Source organism: Lepisosteus platostomus, chromosome 5 (assembly GCF_059453375.1).
Source record: "Lepisosteus platostomus isolate fLepPlt1 chromosome 5, fLepPlt1.hap1, whole genome shotgun sequence".
NCBI lineage: Eukaryota > Metazoa > Chordata > Actinopteri > Semionotiformes > Lepisosteidae > Lepisosteus > Lepisosteus platostomus.
The window spans coordinates 56608688-56630914 of record NC_142615.1 but is presented as its reverse complement, the minus strand read 5'-3'; the positions used below and the strand labels follow the sequence as shown (position 1 = coordinate 56630914).

The window sequence follows — 22227 nt, the reverse complement described above, 5'->3', positions numbered from 1 at the left end:
GAGAAATGATCAAATCTTTCACTCTTGTAGTAAAGCAGACCTTGACGGGTGAGCATTTGCTCCGGTAAGTTAGGTCACGTATCATGTTAAATCATTTCTTCTCAACACATTTCCTGGTGCACGTTTTCTCTATGAAAAAAAGGACATTTTTCCCTTGCACGATTTCTCGTTTTTTTATCAAAGCGCACAGAAAGAAAAAAGAAGAAGAAATAGTGTTGCAAAAGAACTCTGTCGCCCTTGGGAGATGTCAAACGCATTGGACACGAAAAATACCAGATAAAAGCCAGTTCTCTTCGTTTCTCAGTGTCAGGGCTGCTATGTAAAAGAGGCAATTTGCTCTGAGAGCAGGTTCAGCACTTACTGAACGCAGATGTCTCAGAGCGGTGTGTCCAAGTGGCTATAGAAGGTAATGACCGTCCTGTCACTGTGCCTTAGTTGGTTAAAGCGCCTGTCTGTCAAACAAACAAATCCAGGTTCAAATCCCAGCAGTGTCTTTCTTCCTATCTTGTGGTACAGAACGCACCATTTCGGGCAACCACAAAGGGCTTGACTTTGTTAAATGCATGTGTTTAGTTCCTTTCTGGAAAACTTGTTTTTCAAGAAATTCACACAGTTTGCAAAAAAAATCAATTCAATTCTTGGTTATCAGTGCAGAAGAAATATTACTTGAAAAGCAATCAGTGGAATTGTTTGACAGTCTCTTGAGAACCTAAGCTAAGTTTTTAGAGATACTTTGTCAGCTTGACATCAAGGCAGAAAACAAAAGCTTTACTGCGTCCTCTCATGCGCTTTGCCACCTTTAGCGTTATGCAGGGAACAACGTCTGCTGAGATCACTTTCAAGTCAGTGCAAATCATAGTGTTTTAATGTTGGTTGTGCTGGCGTACTGCTTCTGTCTGTGAAACTTCAATGTTTTGCTTCTTCACGGCAAATCGTTGGCGGGAGTTGAGCTTGTTAAATCTTTGCACACAGCTCCATCAGAAATAACAAATAGAACATTTTTGGAACAACAATAATAATAATAAAAATCTTTCAATCCCTTGATTGCATAAGAGTGCAAACCCTTTACAAAGGGGGTTGTAACTGTTGAAATGTAACCAGTCACATCCCAAATCATGAACAAAGGTTATTTTCCTTCACCAGACATCAATTGTTATATCAATGATTATTCATATTTAATATCAGTTCATCTCATATAACGAACCAGATTTCGGAGAACAAACGTTCAAACTGCACAACAGAACCTGAATCTATCTGCTGATTGTCACCAAAGAATGTCGTTACAAATTATCCGCTGAGCTGTTTTAAGTATCCGGCCACCTCTGTCCTTCCTACTTTGCAGTGGGCACAATTCTTTCAGTTTCTTCTCTTGCATTTTCCTTGCTATTTTACTGTCTCTTTCTTCCACAAGGAAATGGATCCACAGCCAAAATCCTGTGTTTCTGCAGTGTCAGTCAGTGTGGAGAGAAATACTTGCACAGCTCCAGTGCACAACTGCACCAATCGTTCTCAACAGCAGTGTGCAGTGAAGTCATGCCCAGGTTGTTTCCTGTAGAAGTCTCGCCTGTGTTTTCAGCTGCAGAAGATCGCTGTTGAATTTATGTTGGTTCTTCTGTTACTTTTTCTGCTCGATGGCCTCTATTAAATCAGGCACACCTGCTTCCTCAGCAAGTTACTTTATCGCTTCTCACAAACCAACATACTGCAGGCACCTCTAATACCATCACTGCTTGTGGGCCACGTGTTCCTGCTGTTCATGCACATCTAGAAACATTACTACTCTAGTACAAGAGGGAAAAATGAAACGAAAACACAACCACTTAAAAAAGGGTAGTGCTTTGCTGTGGCTTAGTTGTTAAAAGTTCTTGCCTAGTAAACAGGACATCCTGGGATCAAATCCAAGTGGTGCCTTTATTCCTGTCTTTTTGTACCATTTATCATTATACACAACATGCTTCTGCATTAAGTTTAATGGAGGTGTTCATTTAGTTTTTAGCACAACTTGTTTTTAAAAAAATCCACACATTGTGAAAGATAAAATGCTAATCTTTCTTATCAGTGCAGAAGAATTACTGCCGGCTGGCAAGAAAATGACAATATTTTTTTTTGCTTTAGTCAAAAATCTGTTAATGTAGAAAAAATACACCATGTGTCAGTTTGTATGGCACACTCAGTCAGGGTGTGCTTCAGTTAAACACAACGTTGGTAGATCAAACGCAACCAGAAACACACTTTGAATTAAACCGATCTAAACATTACCTTCTCTAAATGTGATTGAGTTTCTTTACACATCTTTAGCCATCCTGATGTTTGCAGAGATTTTAAACTTTTGACACGAGTCAAACTACAAGTAAATAGTTGAGTATCTAAGCCATTTTGATATTTGCCAATCACCGGGAATGTAGATATACATGTCTACGTGTTTACTTGTACATGATCTACTGTTTGTCTGTATATTATCTTTAAGCACTGTTTGCACTGTGTTTTTACACTTGTTTTACAATCGTGAGACTTTCTGTAAGTAAGAATTCCATTGTACCAGTACATGTACTGGTTACATATGGCAATAAAGTTCAAGTTCAAGTAAACATCAATATTTCTGCTGTCTCCTGAGAAACACAAGTGTAGAGTCAAAACACAATAAATAATACTGTAAATCTATTAAGCTAACACCCAGATGTGACAGAACAAATGTAAGACTTACACCCCCTTTAAATATGTATTTACGTTAAAGAAAAAAAAATATTGTCACTGACGAGGATGGGATTCAAACCCACACGTGCAGAGCACAACATATTAAAAGTTAATCACCTTAACCACTCAGCCACCTCATCTAGAATTGCACTCCCTTCAGACATGATTTGGTGCCCTTAAAATGACCATCTTTCTGCATTCTTGAGGGTCATTTTCCTCTTCCACCTGTAATTTCACTATTTTCCTTGGGAGACGTCAAGCCACCAAGCCTGTGCTACGCTTCGGTGGCGGGTGTAGAGGACACCCTGTTGTACACGGAAAGCACATTGATCTCCTTGGACATGTAAAGTGCCAGATAAAAGCCATTTCTCATCCTGTCTCTTAGTATCGGGGCTGCTAGTGCATTAAAGGAGGCAACTTGCTCGGTGAGTAGGCTCAACGCACACCGAATGCAGATGTCTCATGGCGGTGTCTCCAAGCTGCTTTAAAAGAAGAGCGCTCTGCCGGCGCCATGACAAAGTTGATTAAAACACCTGTTTAATAAAGAGGAGATACTTGATCCGAATTCCAGTGGTACCTTTCTTCCTGTCTTGTTTTACAGAACATGTAATTTGGGACACTCACAGAGGTCTTGATTTGGTTTAATGCGTGTATTTATTTCCTTTGCGGAACCCATCTTGCTTTTTTTTAACCATATAGCTTACGAAAGATGAAATGCAAGTGAATTTTTTGTTCACCAAAAGCATGTTAATGAAAAAAAGCAAGGTGCAAGCATTTCTTTGGTGCAATTGGTTTGCGTGTTCGGCTATTAACCCAAAGGTGGGTGTTTTGAACCCACCCAGGGACGCACTTCCTCCTGTAGTAAACATCATCAACGCAAAAAAAATATTTTTCCTCAAAACCTTAACTATTTTGATATTCGCAGTAGTAAACAATTGAGAAAAGAGTCAACATTACCGGGAATTTCCAATAATTACCGACATCGGCAACTTCCAAGCAGATAGTATTCACCCATGGACATTTATGTTCCAATGGGTGGCGGGAGAATTCACTTCTACTCCCGTTGCATCTTCAGCTAAAGTAATTTAAAAAACAATGCAAAATTGTTCGAGAACTTGACAAGCAAAAACAACAGATCACCGGAGGTCTATTTTAATATTTTCGTATATTTACCTTAATTTGAATATAAATGTTAACTGAAGTGCTTTTCGATATAATGTAATGCTGTTGTACTTTTAAAATATTTTAGCTGAGGGTGAGAGGGGGGATATTACGTCTTGCCAAACATCTAAAATAACTGTAAAAGGGGATGGCATTTTAATAAAACTGGCAATCAAAAGAAAGTTACAATTTGTATGGTATTATGCCCAATATCCCTCGATATTGAAGGTCAGATGAGGAATTTGAAGAAACTATCAAAGAAACAACGGCAATAGCAGAGGGTGTTGATTTTGAACCAGTGTTTGCACCTCAATAATCCATCAGTCTTCGCTTGACAGGCTTCCTCAAGATATTCGGTGTTCTATACAGAAAATCGACAATTAAGCGCAAATGTGGCAGGAGGCAAAGACTGCGGTAGAGGAGGAATAAACTCCACACGATGACTGTATGTATACTGTACGTCTGTCTAATATTCGGCCCCTGCAGGGGCATCATATTCGCTGAACTGCCTGCCAGCGTGTGTACGGGCTTATAATTCAAGAATATCAATGGTCAGACGCTTACATCGGGTGTTTGTGTTTGTATTATTTAGAGAATTGAAAAAACATTTTCAAAACTACAGCTCAAATGAAATTAAAAAAAAGTTTATTTGTCTCTTTGCTGTAACAACTGTGCCAAAACTATTCAGATACATCAGAATGTAACTAGATTGTATTGGATTTTAGGAAATGTATTTTTGCGCATTTCCCTATACGATCAGAATGCCTTCCTGTTTTCACTGTGTTTATTGTTTCTGCCTATGATCTCGGAAAGAAAGACCCAGTATCTGTTCACCGAAATAATCCAGGAGTTTGCTGTGGTTTGAGAAGAGTGTATGAAGGTAATGAAGGAGGGAGGACACGCGCATTCCGCACGGGGAGCGCAGAGCAATGAGCCGCGCCTGCAGCTCTCTGAGTCTTTTCTTATATAACCTCTGAACCTGGAAACACAGCGTCTCCAGCCCGTTTTGGAGATTTACAGTTCAGAAAATAGCTGTCTCCAGCAGAAACTGATCTTTCTGCTTTAGTTAAGGTTTGGTTATTGTGGGGGTTTAGCGCTTGTAACTCTCTTCTCTTACTAAACACTATCTACTGTAAAGTATATAAATACTGTAGAAGCTAAAATGCAGCTAAAATACTTCAGTAAGGCCGAGCAAATAGGAAAGTTTAATAAAAATGATCTATGTTCTAGTTGCCCATATTTTTTAAACTCTCTGTTCGAGTTCTGATATCCTCTCGGCTCCTGCCGCTGTCACTGGGAGAGTGGCTGCATTCCGTAGGGCTACAGGCTGATTTCACAATGCCACATTTAATGAAATACAGGGGAAACCGCAATGAAAACAATATGTTTTAATACATCTTCTTCTGGATTTATATTTCAGTCTTTCACCTTTGAATGCATACCTTGACCGTAAATCTTTACTCGATTACAGGCACCCCAAACATTTCTTAAGGGAGAAATCGAAGCCTATTTGACCTTTTGCTAATCACATTGAAGTGTTCACGAAGCATTTCCCTGCCCATCATGTGCCCGCAAGCCGGTTTCTCCGTTTTCTTCTTTCTGTCGTTGTCAGCGAGCACAAGAAGACAGGAAAAATGCAAGAGAGGGAAAAGCTATCAGGAGTGGGATTTGAACCCATGCTTCTATTTAGAGACCAGAACACCCAAGCAATGGAAAGACAGGAGTCCTGGAGTCTGGCGCCTAAGACCACTCAGCCATCCTGACGAGGTACGTAAGTTGGTGTGTTAAAAGCACCAGTAGTTCACAAAACTGAGAAATGCTTTGCTGGAGAAGCGCCATGTTGCCTAATGTTGCCTAAACGGATCTCGGAAATCAAATATTCGGATCGATTTAGAGTGTGCTTTACAGCCTTTGTGTAATATTTTAAATTGTTTTAAAAAAGTGTGTACTGTGTACTACGTTTAGGACTAGTTAGTGTGGTAGAATATGGAGATCATCTCCAGCTCTGAGCTCAACTGCAACAACAAGTTGTGCTGAACAAAGTCAGTTCAGCTGAACCTTTGCTCAGTGTGGTGCTCAGGACTCAGGAGTATTGCTGTGGTTCTAATTAGCATGAACTGCAGGGGCTCTGAATCAGAACATTTCAATTTAACTGTACAGTAAGTTAAATTGCAGGACACGTTAAAATCGGATTATTACTGTGTCTCTGTCCCGTTTGTATATAACCGAATGTTTAAAAGATACCAGTAAGGACACACAACTACTAATGCAGTACTTATTGGAAATAGTCCCAAAACAAGTATGTCCGGCAGCTGGTAGACCCCTGTAATAATTTTGCAGTGACACTTTGAAGATTTACACTCTATTTAAATATTAATTTACTAAATTTCAGTTCTCTTTTCTCACACTCCCTTGCATAACTGAACTCTCACTCTCTCATACTAAGGGCTTTACATGCATTAGCTGTGATACAGATTCTAATAAAGACAGAATGAAACTGTTTGTTTAGTGTCTCATGGTGATCCTCTTCTCGATCCAAATTAAATGTTTAATATGATCCCTCGAGAAAGAAAGGAGTCAATTTCCGCCTGGAATGATTGATGCTCCATCAAACATTTTGTAATATCTCTGGAAGTTTATACAGTAGAATCCTGGTTTGTGGCTTAAATTCAAGGTAAACAAGACTAAGGAAACGAGTTGGAAACTATGTCGATCTGGGATTTAAATCATCCGGAACATTTCACTACATTGGGCAGTATGAGCCAGAGAGCAGCTCTGTTGATAGCTCATTTGGTACAGTAGAGCAGAGGACTGTAGGGGAAACAAGAGGGAATCCTTAGGTCGCTGGTTTGACTCCGACTCGAAGGAAGGTGCCCTTTGTGTATTTCATTCAAACAGTTAAAATAGCCGATCTTTTTTTCACTCAGACTTTGATCAAAAGCTCAATAAACGACGAAGCAGAGGCTCTTGTTCCGAATTCAGCTCACGTCTGATTGTCTTGTTTTGGCCAAGATCTGATCTTTTAATTCAGGGACTACTCTGTCTGCTTTGCACAGTAATTCAAAAGTAGATACAAATGTCACATTTTTATTTTAGATATAAAGGTATTCTCTATTTTCAAAGGATAGGTACTTAATTGGCTTTATGATTTGGTTTTGATTTTGTATCGTTGTATTATTAAGTTTGTGCTTTTTGTGTTTTTAACATATTGTGAACTTATTTTTGAAACAAATGCTTACAAAGGCAAACACGGCACACATCTGTTTATACCAGTGGTGAATTGTATATTTGTATTAAGTAGAAGCTACTGCGCACTTCTGGGAGTATAACAGGTTCGATATAAAGTGGCAAAAATATAAAAGGGGAAAATACCCCAGACTGGGTGTAAAGGCCTCGTTGTGACTGTTGTTTTATTGTTGAATACGGCATACTGTGCATGAAATGTTGCAGAAACACAATCTGATAGTTAAATAATTATTATTTTAATAATTATGTATAAGTATGAGGCACCGGATCCAAATATTCAGTTCTGATTTTTTTTAAAGTGATATCTTCCCTTCCTCTGGTGGAAGTGACACGATGTGAGCAATTGTTTTTTGTTCTTTTTTTTCACGTTGCGATCCAAAAAGCCTCAGATGCACAGTCTGACAGCAACCAAACCAGAATGGATTCTGCTGGGAGCCGGACTGAGCTCATTCTTGCTCCCTGTGCTGAAAACAGAATTAGCTCTTACCCGAGCACCATCTACAGCTGCTGGATGGTACTCTACGTCCTGCTGCTCCAGCAATTATTTTGACGGAAGACAGATTACATTCGCGCTTTTAACCTTCTCGCAGCTACAGGCGAGACTGAAGCTGGCGATATAAAGGCACGCGCTGGTACACCTTCTCTAACTTTCACAATCGCGATAAACATTTTTTTTAAAGACCTTTGAAAAACTAGATATAGATATAGATAAAACTAGATAAAAAACATGAGTTTTATCGTTTTTTACATTAATCGATTTTGAATCAAATTTGATCTTTTTACATTTTACATTTTACGTTGAAATGTAGCATGCATACCTAGTCCACCAACGGACAGAGCAATATTTTACGTGGCCTTCCAGAGCTTCCAACGTGTGATGGATTTGTATGGGTGTCTGTATGATACCACTAGAGCACTGGCGCAGTTGCAAAATCCACTTTCACACGACTTTTTCAGTGTCTTCTCTCTCAAATGGACCGAAGCACAGGAGCCAATATTCGGGAAAACGACAGGTGTTTAAACAGAGGATGTCCCAATGTCTGGGACAATGCATTGTGATTTTGTATAAACGCAAATGGTTTCTCATTTAAAAGCCAACAATATTCTTTTTCTCCCTGGTGCTAATAAGCTACCACACATGCGAGCTGTAGTGTGAAAGAAAATTAAAATGTCCATAGGAAGGCAGAATAAAATCCAGAAATGTGTTGGTGATATCGATAAACAGGGCTCATGTTCACAACAAAACTTTACTGTATAAAAAGTTAAAATTTGTAAATATATATTTTTTTATTATGAATAGTGTCTTTTAAACCATTCATGAAGGATTTTTAGACAAAAAAACACACCATTATATGAGAAAATATATTTACTATATCTGCATTTAACTCATTTTTTAACAATTTCAATTTCAAGGCTGATATAAATTGTTGCCCTGCTTTTTTGTCATAAATACACAAGCTTGTTATGTCTTGTGTCAGAAATAAACTGCATGAAAGTTGCTTAAGCAACAAAAAGTAAGAGCCACAAAGAAGACAGACATTTGCGTTTATAGTGCAATGTTATCTCGAGCCTTTAAAATTACTTTAAATGCAATTTATTTTTCTCTGTGGCTCTAAGGCTTTGTCATTTACTGTAGTTATTCAGGAGAACATTATGTTAATCGTATAGATAAAACGTTTAATATATTCAGGTGGGTAGCTACGTCAGCATGCGTATCTGCAAAGGAACAAGTAATACTGTAGGTTTATTCCATGCTGAAAATAGAAGAGAGAAAATATGTTTTGGCCGAAACGTACCAGTAAACTTTACATTAACAATACCAGCCAACGATACATTATCATTTCACACCGGTTCTACAGGAATCTACAGCAGAGCCCTGAGTTGACTCCCAGAGTCCCACTGAGCCCATAGAATTCCACATCACCCATCACTCCTGCACACAGTCCGCTGAGAGCACCTGTCCATAAACTACTGGATTGAGAATGGGATCAAATAATTCCCCATTTTCTTAATTCTACATCAAAGGACTGTTAAAGGTCTATTTGAAGGCATCGATTCGTATTCTTAAACCAGATGAACGCCTGGAATAAGTTAATATTACTTATAAATAGTCGTGCTACAATACTCCAGTTGAAGGCATGCTTCTAGCTTTGTGGTACTCTGGTGCGTCACAAATTTATGTTTGAATTTCTGTGGATGAACTACTATAGGTGTACCCTCGCTCACTTTCTTTAGCGACAGTCGTTGCTCTTCATCTGAGTGATGTATTTGCCTGTTTTTCAGTTCACTTCCCTGCAAGGAATATTTACCTCAGAGCTCTCTTTCACAGACTGCAGGCACTATGTTTGTTAACAGGTGTTATAGTGATGACATCTTTCTGTATGATCAGGACAGGAGCTGCAAGTCCACTGTGTTGTGGCTGCAGTACAATTCTAGCTTTAAATTATAATACTTTTTAACAGCGACAGATTCTTAAGATCACGAGGTGTTTATATTATTTCAGTATTAAGCTGTTACTACATTCGGAACTGTCCCATAGGATTCAGTGTTCCGTTAGTTTGGCACTAAACTGCTTAGTCTATTGCAGGAATTGTACTTAGTCCTGTCCTGTAGTGTCCTCTAGAGAGCAGCAGCTGTTTCCTTGGGCTCATTGCAATTGGGAACATTGTGATTACTGAGCAGGGGACTAAAGTCAGCAGACGAGCGAGTTGCAAATCGGTATTAATCTGGCGTACAGAGCTGCATGCTAATCTCTGGATCATCACCAGTTAATGTGATGCTGTTCTTACCTTGCAATTGACCCAATCTGACTACTGGCACAAAACAACTCTGTTATTACAAATAAACTTCTTGTGTACCTACCGTGATACATAAGTTTGGTGGAGAGGTTTGGCAGCCCATATTCAGTCAAAGGTGTGTGTGCAGATCACTGTGATATACAGGCATCAACAAACTGACATACAATATTAAATGTTTAACTGATAAAACCCAAATGAACCAAACCTGAATAAATTATTGGTGGAAAGAAGTCTTTTTATATAGCAAAAGGTCTCTGAGCCTTTGGTTAGAACGTTGGGTATATAACCCATTGTCCTCAATATTGGAAATGAATCCTTGAGCACTGCTGTTTTACCAACGGTCCCCAAAAGTGCTGCCATTACCCCCGTCCCATAAAAGCCTAACATTACCCTTTCTTGCATAAACTGTAGAACATGCCATCACATTTCAGTTGCAGTTTAATCTATTATCACCCTACTCCCCACTTCATAACCTTCACTCTAATTCTGGTCTCCTAACTGTCCCCCAAGCCCGTCTACACTGTATGAGTGACAAGGCCTTCTCCTGTTATGCCACCAAGCTCTGGAACTCTCTCCCCAAGGATACCAGAGTCATCTTCCCTAAACTCCTTCAAATTCAGACTCAACACCTTCTTCTGTAGAAGAGCCTTTACTGAACTGGTTCCATTCTTTACCCCTCTGCTTCTATTTTCCTTAGTACCACAATCCATGGTCTCTTCTGTCTATTGGAATTGTTTTATCTTGTGTATTCTTATTGTAATTATGTCAAGTACTTTGAGAAGCCACCTTTGGAACCATTATATAAAATAGTTTATCCTAAATCCTTGAAGCTTTAATAGGGCACTGCAGTAGGGCTAAAAATTAACAGCCTTAGTGGGCCATCATAATTTGTGCAAATTATAGGTAGTCACAAAGGGAGACTAGGATTCACTTGAAATTCATGACATGGGACACTGAAACAGTGGAGAGACTTTGTGTAGTAAGCGTTCAGTCTCACTCTACACAGTCTGTGCTGCAGGTAGAGGTGGTTGTGAACACCTGTCTTCCCAGTCAAGTACTGGGATCTCCAGTCTCAATCCTAATACTTCCCGTGACTGTCCAATACTGTGAAACCAACACCCATAAGACAAGACCTCCAAGATTTTAACTGTACCATTATTCACTGATGTTTGTGCACCAGTATTGTTCCTCTGCTAAGGAAAGGAAGGCCTACTTTACACCAAGCCCCTGTTGACAATTCCTTCCTTGTGTTTCTTTTAGTCAGTTTGTGCAGCCTAGAATAGGACACCAGATCTCACTCTTACAGGGCACTACAGTAGCAACTCACTCCATAACCACTACCCCTCTCGGAAACAGGAGGATTTCCAGTATATTGAACACCTCTGTCTCTCCCACAGTAAAAAAAAAAGTCACACTGCCCTGCCCAAGGAACAGTGCGGCCATCTTCCCCCAGTTCAACGCTTTATTACTCCAGCCATTTTCAGTCCTCATTGGCAGCAATATGGGAAGCATTCTTGAAAGGGGAACCCCCACAAATACTTCCATTGATTAATGGGTCTCACTTCCCTTGAATTCTTCCACCACATTCAAACCTATAAACCATAAAGAAACAAGAGCAGGCAGAAGGGTCTTTCACAGCTTTATTGAGATGTTGCCATTACAAGGCAAGTGGAGGCAGGAGAGTCACAAGGGCCAGGCTGGAGCCTTCATTCAGGCACCTGGGGAGGAAGAAGGAGAACAATGCAGCTGAACTGCAGGACACCCACCCCTATAGGGGCTCCTCCTGCCAGACCCTACCTGTCCACTGGCCAACATCTCCAAAGTCCTCTGTTCCCTCCACATCCTCACTGGTGCTCTCAGCATCTTCACTGGAGCTCTGAGGGTCTCCTTCCTCATCCTCAGTCCAGTCAGCTCCCACATCCAGAGGAGCTTCTACTGGTGCCACAGCCACCCGACTACTGGTCACCAGGCTCCTGGTACCTGTGGACAAGTAACACCCAGGAGTGAGGGATCTGCTATACTCATCTACTCATCTAAACAGTCCCTTTGTCCAGCATGGGATCATTCCTCAGTTGTCCAAGCATGGTTGTCTCTTGGGCAGAGATGCATCCACAAGGGATAGAGAACCAGACCCACCTTCATTCCGACTGCCAGCACACCTGGACTCACAGCAGGCACAGACCTCATGGTCACCATACAGCTCCTCCCACCTGGAGGAGAGGAGGACAGGCGAGGCCTCCAGCTGGCATGTCCCAGAGCACTCTCAGCAGGCTCCTTGCAGAAGTACCTCTTCGCCTCCCTGTTGTAGGTGCAGGACTTGGTCCCTGGTGTTGCTTTAGCAGGAGCCACAGCCATGACACAGTGCATGTACAGCTCAGTCACTTCATGCTACAAGAGGGAAGGTCACAGCATTAAGGGATCAAGGCCAATAGAGGGACAGAGAAGGACCTTCTGCCATCAGTGAAGGCAAGCTGGCAGCTCTAGGCACTACAGCTGCCACAGTCTAGTTCACATCTAGATCATGGATGTGAAAGCGGAAAATGGATCAGTAGAGCAAGAAGGCTGAGCAGCCTTTGAGAGCAGTACCTTACTGGACAGCTTCTTCTGGAAGAGGAAGGCATCAATTGTGAAGCGGAGCACATCCTTCTGCTTGGAGGGGACAAACCTGGACAGGCAGTCATCTGCCTTGCTGTCCACCATGCACCTGGGGACAAGGACAAGGATGAACCCCTGCAGGCTCTCAGGGCTCCTGCCCACCTCTCCTCCCAGAAGGGGCCGTACCCCAAGTTGTCGATCACAGGGAAACGGGTCTGCGAGTGCTGGTCTGGTTTCTCCGTTACGTAACACGAGTGGATATACAGCCTCTGCTCGGCTGTGGCAAAGTAGGCAGTGGCCTGGAAGTACATGGGCTGACCCAGGAAGTACTCATCCTTAGGAGAGAGCCGGACCCAGTGGGCTGGAGAGAGAGGCACCATTACACCTGCACACAGCACCCCCTGCAGGCAGGAGGAGCCACTCGCTCAAGGAGCTTACAGTTGGTGGTGAGCAGCACAAAGCTGTGCTTGTTCTTCAGGTCCTTGAAGAAGGTCCTTCTCCTGGCCCACGTGGGGACATAGCCAACCTTGAAGGAGTAGTGGAACCTGCAGGACAGAGGGGATGAGGGGCTTCTGGACACTTTCCCAGCAGCTTCTCAGCAGCGGCAGAGCCCTGGCTACCTGTTGTAGGAGCACTTGACCGAGAAGGGAATGAAGCGATGCACAGGTGCACTGGAGGAGGGCGGGGCATAGCGGAGAGTGTTGGAGTACACCAGGCGGCCCTGGACAACCTGCAGGGTCACAGAGGAAGGGATATTCCCTGGAAAGGCAACCCCGACACTAACCCTACAGCTCAGATCGATACACTGCCTGTAGATGAAGACCTGCTTACTGATCGCTCGGTGCCGCACTCGTGAAGCCCGTAGATGAAGTAGAAGTAACGGCGTGTGGTTCGGCTGACGCTGCAGTTGCCCGAGGTCACCTCCGATGGCCGACAGCTGAAGCCGAACAGGAGCCGACTGACCCTCATGTACATCCTGCTGGAGTCGCACCACACGGCCACTCCTCGGGTGCCCGCTATGGCCGGGCGAGCCGGCTGCCGCCCTCGCTGGGGAGGGAACAGAACACTCTTGATGTAGGCGGGTAAGGGGCGGCTGCCGGCTTCGGGCTTCATCTTCTCCTTGTCGAAGTAGGGCGAGTATGCGTCTCTGGACACGGGAAGGCGGCGAAAGTCGGGAGCCAAGGACTGCGAGTCGTTCTCGCTTGCAGACAGGTCTTCGGAGGGCGCATCTGCCAGGCTCATGTCCTCCAACTGGGCTGCGTCTTCAGGAGCCGGGAAGTCGGCCTGGAGCGCCAATTCCCGAGAGTCCCAGCCAGCCGGCTCGGCGGAGATCAGTGCGGGGAGCCCGGCCCCTGCGCACAGGCACAGCACAAAGAGAAACGAGCGCATCGCCAAATTAACGTCCCGCTTAATTGCTACAGGAGTAAAATAAGTAAACCACCAAACTGTGTTGAAGCAAGAGAGCATAAAGTATGAATGAAGTGACTAGGTTTTTATACTGACAGGACCTGCTACCACACACCTGGTCACACTACCGCTCAATCAACACAATCAATTACACACAGAGACACGGATTGTTCTCAGCGTCTAATAAGAACCTGCTTCCAGTCTGAGGCGGGACTCCGTGAAGCCTCCTGAACACTTTCCCGTGTGTATCTGACCTTAGCAGAAGGGGTTCCATGCAATTACGACAAAATTAAATCACCCACACGTGTAGATTTGGCTCAGATGAATTTATTGTTCAATTAGTTTCTATTTTCCGAGGACAGTGTGTTAAACTCACTGTCAGACAGAGTACGGAACATGCGACAAGTCCGTCCACACTTTCTTTTATCGAGGGGGCTGTTCCATCAACATGTACCGCAATGAAAATAATTTTACTATTTTTCACGTGTAATTGCATGTCATATTAAAATGTGTAATACAAGCATTTCTTTGCTTCCTAGTAAAGAAATACTGATCAGCTTTTGACATGATCTGATAATAATTTGTCTGATTTTTCAGAGATTGCTTTTGCTTCGCAGGACTGAGAACCTATGGAAGCCCATTTCCGCCAGGGAGTAAAAAAAAAAACGCGCTATGGTATCACAGAATTGTGACTGAATTCCTTCAGTCTTAGAGAATTTGAAATTCAGTTGTTGGATTTCTTCAGGTCAGGATAAAGACTGACCCGCAAAATGCATTTTGAAAGTCCAAAAGAGTAGAGATCAAAATAACACAAACTGCTCAGTCCTGTTCTGACCCCTGTAGTGTGCTCTCTGAAGGCACCAGTTCTGAAGGGTTTGGGCATTTACTGGGACAATTATTAATTGTAGCAGTAAATCACAAAATTGATTCTTTTGATGGCTTTAGAATCCAACCATGCGATATGACTCAAACAACGCACACACACAGGTACTAATACACGAGGATACATTTCTTAATATATGGAATATGCATATAAACCTAACAGATCTTATCGAGAGGGTTATCAGAATACAAAGGGTATATATTCAGTCAGTTACCAAGAGTTACATATATCAAGAGGACATACGTTCAGTATATCATTCATTTAGACCGTTTCATAAAGTGAACTTGGTTACAACTTCTACATTAGATACTCAAAACAAGTACATAACTCTTAGGAATTAAATTGATATCAACTGGTTGGGATAACAATTGAATTCTCGAGCAGTAATGCAGTGAAGTTGAATATGTAACGCTGCTCTGTAGAGGTGAAAAGGATCCGATGCAGATGCAGGAGTCGCAGGGAGGTAAGTAAACGTACCAAGCAAATCCAGGAGCTGAGTCGTAGTCCAAAGGCGAAGGTAGGTCGAGATCCGGTAAAGGCACTGGTGGCGAAAAATCCAAAACGTGAGACAGACTCGTGGTCGAAAAGAGAGCTACAGGGTCAAATCCAAAACAGGCAATGATAGCAAACAATCCAAGGGGCGAGACGAGATCCGAAGTCCAAAGGCAAAAGGTGCAGGCAGAATTCCAGGAAGGCAAAAGAGGGGTAAGAACGGTAGGCTGAGCAACAAGTAGAGAACTCAATACCGAGCAACGGGAATCAGGTAAGAATGGTATAAATAACCCGGCGTGCCGCACGGTAGAGCAATTGCAGGTGTGTTAACTCGTGCGGCGGCGCTTGTTAGTAGTAATCCGCTGCTGGTGCTGATTGGCTCGCTTACGTGTTGATCTCAGCTGACTGGTGGTCGTGACAGAATACTCATCCAAACTCTGGGGATTCAGATCTCCTGCGGGCACAAAGAAACAGTTTCAGGCTGTTGCTGTCAAATCCGCGCTCTCTGGCTCGGTGCCAGGCTGTGCTGTGCGGCTTGCGACGGTGCGCTGCTGATGCTCACTGACCGGCTAGTTAGTGTTGGCTTTAACTAGCAAAGTTTGCGCACAGGAGAAAAGATGACTGTGGGTCCCAGCAAGTCAGGAAGAGGACCGGTTCATTCCTGATGAAGAGCAAGTTCTGAATAGTGATTCAGCTGTCCACAGTTCTGACCTGTTCACGAGGCCTGCTGCTGGTGCTAACCTCGGGTGGATCCTCTGGTTACCCTCTGGCAACCTCCGCTCTAGACTCTTAGAACAAAGGAAAGTTCTGGCATTCCGACACACTGGCCGCTCCGTGGTTGTCCGGGCTGAGTCTCAGGATGGTCAGGAGGCGCTCTGTGAGAATGTCCTGCCCTTGGGAGCCTTCTGCTCCTGGGATGTCCTGCCCTGGAATTCTCCTTTGAATTCCCTTTAGAAAAGTCCACAGAATTCTCCACTGAATCTTCTCAGGCCCTCTGTGTTGCCTGTTTTTACCTGGAGGAACTTCAGCTCATTGATTGGCTGAAAGTTCCATTGGCATCAGAGTCCCACCTGGGTTACTCGGCCCTACCAGTCCCTGATTGGTTGATCAAGGTGAGATATGAGTCACTTACTCCTGACAACACTTAGGAATGCAGTCCAGATGTCCATCTGGCACTCCCTAGACAGATAGGCGCCAATGGATGACCATTGATCATGATATCCAGGCTTAACTAAGTGCATCCCCCTTTGGGGGCTGTCCCTTATCAAAGGAAACCTTAAATCAGCCTGCATGAATAGTTTCTCTGTGGCTGCACCACAGAGATGAACAGAGATGGGACCATTTGGGAAAGCTCAGAACACTTAATTCTTTCTTATTAATAAGCATCGCTGCTACACTGACATTTGCTCTGCTTTAAGTAATCAATGAAGAACACAATGTGCTTCACTAGACTCCGGTCCAAACAGGATTAAAAGCCAGCAAGTATACCTTTTCAAATTGACGTCAGCAGGGACTAGATTGGCACTTTAACCAGTGCCTGATTGGCTCAGTCAGTAGCGCATGGAATTCTTAATCTCAGGGTTATGAATTCAATTTTGGGTGATACAGGTGTTCTCATTAATTAAGTTTCCTGTTCATCTTTGACCATGTTACATCTTGATGGTGACTCAAATTGAGAAAAAAAGGACTGATCTAGCTCCTCATCTGAGTAGATAAGTCAAAGACTCCGTAGATAACCTATTCATACCAAGCACTTGGATGCAGCTTCACCTATCACAACTAGTATTTAACATTATGATAGCTCCTGTCTATTTACACTATAATTTACACTAGTGTTTCCTTAAAAATTGCTTGTAAGAATGAGACATAACACATGTATTCCAATAAAATAAATATTATTAATCTTTTCACTGTAACAGTTTCACTGTGACTTGGCAGATAACTGGCAGTGATCACTAACCACACCGAAAAATATGGGAAAGCAATGGGGAAAATCGACTCTTCAACATGTGGAAATGTATTACTGGGAGGAGGAGTCCTTTTCTCTTAGGTCAACACTCTTTGTAAGAGTCAATTCTCCCAGCTCACATCGCGGGTTTCCGTAGTGTGCCTGCAAAGAGTGATCAATTTGAGATAGGTAAACATCCTGATTTTATTTAACAAAGCTAGATGCACATTTGCTAATGCTGCCTTCATTGTAATAGGCAGTTTATTTCTCGAAAGCATGTTATGTAAAAAAAGAAAAAATGAAAACATGGATAACAATCTTTCAAAGCTAAAGATTTTACTTTTGAGAAATGGACATTTTATGTTTCTGGGTGCTTTTCAAATGCTGGTTTTAGAACTTTGCTGTGCTTCAAGCATAATTTTTCACCTTATAAACTGGGTATTGAGTGTTAGGGTTAGTGTTTTTTATTTTGATGACTTAGTAAAATGTCTGGAATTTTTTCACTTTGATATTATAGAGCACTTTGTGTTGATGAGTGGCAACAATTCTCAGTTAAATACATCATGGTTCCATACTGTAACACAATAAAATGTGAAAAGGCCAAGGGGGGAATAGTTTTTATAGGCACTAAACGTATTACAAAAATATAATGCTTCATTTTATGGAAACTTCTTACTATAACCACCAACGCACTCGCTGTTTAAGCAATTGGGGTTTCACAATCCTCTTTCTCACTGGTAATGTTATGAGCAGGAAAAAGACCATTGAAAATGGATTTCAATCACTCAAAACTAATAGTTGTCACACCCTCTACAGCTAGAGGGCGCTCCCACTCTGTCCTGGCCTAGTTTCCCTGTGCTTTGCTTGTCCTTCTGGTTTGTCTTTGTCTGGGGCTATATATTTCTGGGTCACCCTTTCCTCTTCATTCAGTATTGAGGGTTCATATGTCTTCAGACCTGCCTAGCACCAGGCCATCTCCTCCGCGGCCTGAGGGCTTAAGTTTCTACCCGACATCATCTGACCTCCTAAATGGGCTAACACCCGTTTTGCCACTACACATAGGGCCTATTTTGCTCTCCTGGCCATTCCACGGCATGCCCTTATAACATCCGTGACAGAAGTTCCAATGCTGTGCTGCCCTTTTAATTAACATTGGCTGAAACAATGTGTTGTTTTTGTCTCTTAAAGGGTCTGCTCCTTTACTCCGTCTTGCCAGTGTCGTATAGAATTGAGTACCTATAAAATCTGAGACCCCTTTCAAAGTCTGCATGTGCAGTGGACATAAGAGGCTTGGCGCGTGTCGCAATTGTTGCCCTATCTACTAAGCCCATCCTCCAAGTTTGCACTTCTGTGATGTAGTCTCACAGGCCTGAGAGACATAGATTTCACACATGTAATTACTTATAAAAGCCAACAAACCTTTTCTGAGTGGTCTAAGGCTCTGTGTTAAGGTTGCAGTCCCCCTGAAAGCTGGGGTTATAGTCCTGACGTTATACTTCAACTAATTCTCAGTAAATAGATCTTGCAGTACTCTGAGTGCCAGCTAGCTATGTAACAAGTGCGCTATAAAGACAGAAATTACACATTGTTTGTGAGGCTGTGTGCTCCTGTATGGTCTAGTGGTTAGGATTCTGGATTTTCACCCAGGTGGCCTGGGTTAAACTCCCAATAAGGGAAACTTTTCTCTTCCCTTATGTTTTCCAAATAAGCATCTCAGTGTAGAAAAGAGCCCCGTTATGCACTGTCGGGAGCGCTAAACTTTTGATATAAGAGATAGCTTGTTTCCTCCTGCTTTCGAACTGAAACCCTTTGGTGTGTTAAGAGAATGTGACAATCACTACACTGCACAAGGTGGGGAGGAGTGACTTGCAGAGAAAAGGACTCAACCCAGGAAAATATTTCCACATTCTGGAGAGGAGATTTTTTCCATTCCCCCACTTTTGCAGCCTGACCTCCTCTATTTCTAGAGATCTGTAGAATGTGGAGAAAACGTTTGAAGTTGTTACTGCTACCTCCCCTCGCTTTGAACAATGTGTGGAGTTGTTTGAGTCAAAAAGAATGATAGTTCAGGCCTATGGGAAGATCCATATTCAACTGTGCATGTTGTTTTGTTCTCAGAGTTTGCAAAGATGGAGGACATTCGCACCTGGCTAAGCCAGTATTCTATAGTCCTTCATGGAACTGAGTTCAGAGGTGCTGACGGAATAAAAACAGGAGGTTGAGGAACACGGGGGTGTTCAAAGGCATTGAGGTTCCAGTCAAGGGAGCAGGTAGCCTGGCCCTGTCCATTATTAGAGCACTATAACCTAAAGAGATGGTTTCATATATATTGTTTTGGGTATATTTATTAAAGTTTCCTATTTTGTGATTCTTTGTATTTGTTTGTGAAATTAAAATAGTTCTTAAAAAATAAATTGAAGGTTTTTCTGAAGTCAGAAAGCCAATTTATTTGGTGGAAAAACAGATTGGTGAAGCTCCAACAAATAAATCCAGTTTATTTGTTTATTTTTTTCTGAAACAACTGAATTAGATGAAGTGTGCTAATGTGTAAACTAACACCCGTTTGAATAACTAGAAGAGGGGAGCAGCTCCATTCCAGACCAAGGGAGCTTTGAGATTGGCTGGGCCAGATCTCTCATTTGCATATCTGATTTGGAAATGTAACACTAAACCCCCTTCTTGCATGGATTTAACTTGCACTCAAGAGTCACCTACTGTGTATTGCCACTTCAGTTTTTTTATGAGTAGCTGTGATTACCAGTTGACAGCTTTTATTTGTTGAATTATAAATGGTTTTGTATTATCACCCTGAATGGCCTGTACTCAAGGTTTGGTAGGGTATGTGTTTTCATTTCATTTACCAAATGGAATTTTTGCTCTTTTAGTATTTGTCTAGAAGGCTCTCTGAAGTCAGGAAGCCGATTTATTTTGTGAAAAAAGATTCTGTATTAATATTAATGTTTCTCATACAACATAAATAGGGTCTTTTAGGATTAAAAAGATCTTGCGCTTGGAAGTCTTAATAAAGCTGTGTGCTTCCATACACTCGAACAGTTTTGATTCCTACTATTTGACCTTAGGTGTGGGAACGGGTCTTTTTTGCCATTTGATTTACAATTGATCAGCACAGTATAGAAAATAGACCCATAAAGCAACGTCAGCAGTGACAAATGTGCAAAAAGTGATCACTTGTTTTCGCCCGCTTTCAAACTGAAACCCTTTGGTGTGTTAAGAGAATGTGATAACCACTACACTGCACAAGGTGGGAATGGGTGACTTGCAGAGAGTGTTGAACTTCGAGAAAGGACTTCTCTCAGGAATATATTTCCACATTCTGAAGAGGAGATTTTCTCCATTTCTATAGTCTGACTTCCTCTTTTGCTAGAGAGCTGTAGAATGTGGAGTCACCTATCCAGCTCTGGGAACAGTGTGTAGATAACAGGTTTGTTACTGCCGGATGAGCACAGTAAATTAATACAGCAGAATAAACACACTGTGAGTATTTGAAGGGAATTAACAATCTTTTACGTCTCGCCATGTTCAATACTGCTGTCATTTCTGTAATATTGTGATTATCACGTTCATCACACATGCGCAAGATCCCCTGTTTGAAATTGGGCAGAAACAGGTGTCTTTTTATCTTCTCACATTTTGCACTCCTGCCAGAGTTTTATGGATCTTGTTTTGTCTTATTGCAAGAATTCGAATTTCCTGTGTCATTCATTACATCACATCACATCAAACAGCCAGCAGATCATGTCACCTTTCAGACAGTCATTCTTCTGCTTCCTAAATTTCCTAGAGACAGGTCTTTTCAGCAGAACTGACAAACGTGGCAAAGCAACCTGATAAGACCAGGTCCTAGAAGTCACTACTCAGTCAGTTACTACTGCCGAAATGCAAGCCCTTCCTCCAGCCTGAAGAAGTTGATCCTACATTACTCAGGAAGAAGATGTATCTACCAAACCTCAGAGAGCTGAGCTGGATTACTCCCCTTCTGAATGACATAACACTCTACCACTCGTCTTCGTGCACTCATGCTGGAACTTTGGGAGGCTACTGCAGACAGCAGAGGTTGGATCATACACAGAGGTTGAAATAGCCCAGCTGAGAAAGCCTTAGACTGATGCTCTAAAGGACCCTGGTTCAATCTGGGATATGGCATTTTGTTTCGTTTTGTGTCCAAAGTCACACTTCCCTTTCTCAGCCTGAATCCCAAACTAGAGTCTTTGTGTCCTTGAGTCCCTCTTTTACCGACACTGATGAAGTACAGAAATAACTTAACATATTTTGCACTCCTTATGGTGTTTTATGGTGGGACCTGTATTTCTCTATGAATTTCCTTAGTGACAGCCCATTTGTTTTCAATATATTTCTGGTGAAGTTATTACATCGATCTCCCCTGGTGGCTTGTTTTCATATCCCACTTCTGACAATGACTTTTCTTATGTCACTTTGATGGGAGTACAATTGGAAAAAAAAACTAAAATGTGTGTAGTTGTTTCCATATCAAACCTGTCTTCCATTTTATACAGTATTCCACAGGAGTGAATCAATTCCTTGTTTAATTTTGCAAATGACCCTGCTGTCAAAAAAACTAAATTCCCATGTAGCCAAGGAGTTGCTGAAAAGCAACTTCACTTTGATGTTTTGTGTTGTTATAACTAATTCATCTCCTTTTTAAAAAATAGATTTCTTTAGAAGAAAGGTGTCTCACACTACAGTTTAAATTGTAAACAGGTCATAGAAAAAGCTCCTTAGCTCCCTGTCAGGAATCAAACCCCACTCTCCTGTATGACAGGCAGGGATTCTCACCATGGTTAAATTGCAACCGTAATAATATTGACAACATTAATAAATGCATATATAATTGGAATTGAAAACATATCTAACACAGCATCTTTTCTGGTTATATACTACAATGCATTGCTGATATTTGTTGTTTGCCATTTAGGTTAATTACTGTCATGTTTTTCTCAGCAATCATCTTTTGATGTGTAAGT

General features: G+C 42.0%; 2 protein-coding genes and 1 non-coding gene across 3 annotated transcripts; 1 reads left to right on the top strand and 2 right to left on the bottom strand.

Moving 5' to 3' along the window:
• Positions 1 to 11525: 11525 nt before the first annotated feature.
• Positions 11526 to 13036, bottom strand: LOC148669916 (zona pellucida sperm-binding protein 3-like). The gene is made up of 7 exons (XM_088632617.1): positions 12933 to 13036; positions 12681 to 12855; positions 12486 to 12603; positions 12187 to 12287; positions 12036 to 12109; positions 11697 to 11879; positions 11526 to 11617 (listed from the first exon to the last, which is right to left on the bottom strand). Exons 2-7 carry the CDS (start codon positions 12803 to 12805, stop codon positions 11610 to 11612), a joined length of 609 nt encoding a protein of 202 aa, XP_088488743.1. The 5' UTR covers positions 12806 to 12855; positions 12933 to 13036; the 3' UTR covers positions 11526 to 11609.
• A 74-nt stretch (positions 13037 to 13110) lies between these two features.
• LOC148669915 (uncharacterized) lies at positions 13111 to 13883 on the bottom strand. Its single transcript, XM_088631009.1, has 2 exons — positions 13326 to 13883; positions 13111 to 13224 (listed from the first exon to the last, which is right to left on the bottom strand). Exons 1-2 carry the CDS (start codon positions 13881 to 13883, stop codon positions 13111 to 13113), a joined length of 672 nt encoding a protein of 223 aa, XP_088487135.1.
• A 6206-nt stretch (positions 13884 to 20089) lies between these two features.
• LOC148669914 (U7 small nuclear RNA) lies at positions 20090 to 20147 on the top strand. Its single transcript, XR_015939052.1, has one exon. It is a non-coding gene; the product is annotated as a U7 small nuclear RNA (small nuclear RNA).
• Positions 20148 to 22227: the final 2080 nt, after the last annotated feature.

Bases quoted from the DNA above. Each gene is read 5' to 3' on its own strand.
- LOC148669916 (XM_088632617.1), bottom strand. From the start codon at position 12,805: ATGTACTTCCAGGCCACTGCCTACTTTGCCACAGCCGAGCAGAGGCTG. The intron at 12,604-12,680 runs GTACGGCCCCTT...CCTTGTCCCCAG, and splicing joins CCTGTGATCGACAACTTGGG to GTGCATGGTGGACAGCAAGG. The intron at 12,288-12,485 runs GTACTGCTCTCA...TCCCTCTTGTAG, and splicing joins AGAAGAAGCTGTCCAGTAAG to CATGAAGTGACTGAGCTGTA.
- LOC148669915 (XM_088631009.1), bottom strand. From the start codon at position 13,883: ATGCGCTCGTTTCTCTTTGTGCTGTGCCTGTGCGCAGGGGCCGGGCTC. The intron at 13,225-13,325 runs GTAAGCAGGTCT...GTGACCCTGCAG, and splicing joins AGTGCGGCACCGAGCGATCA to GTTGTCCAGGGCCGCCTGGT.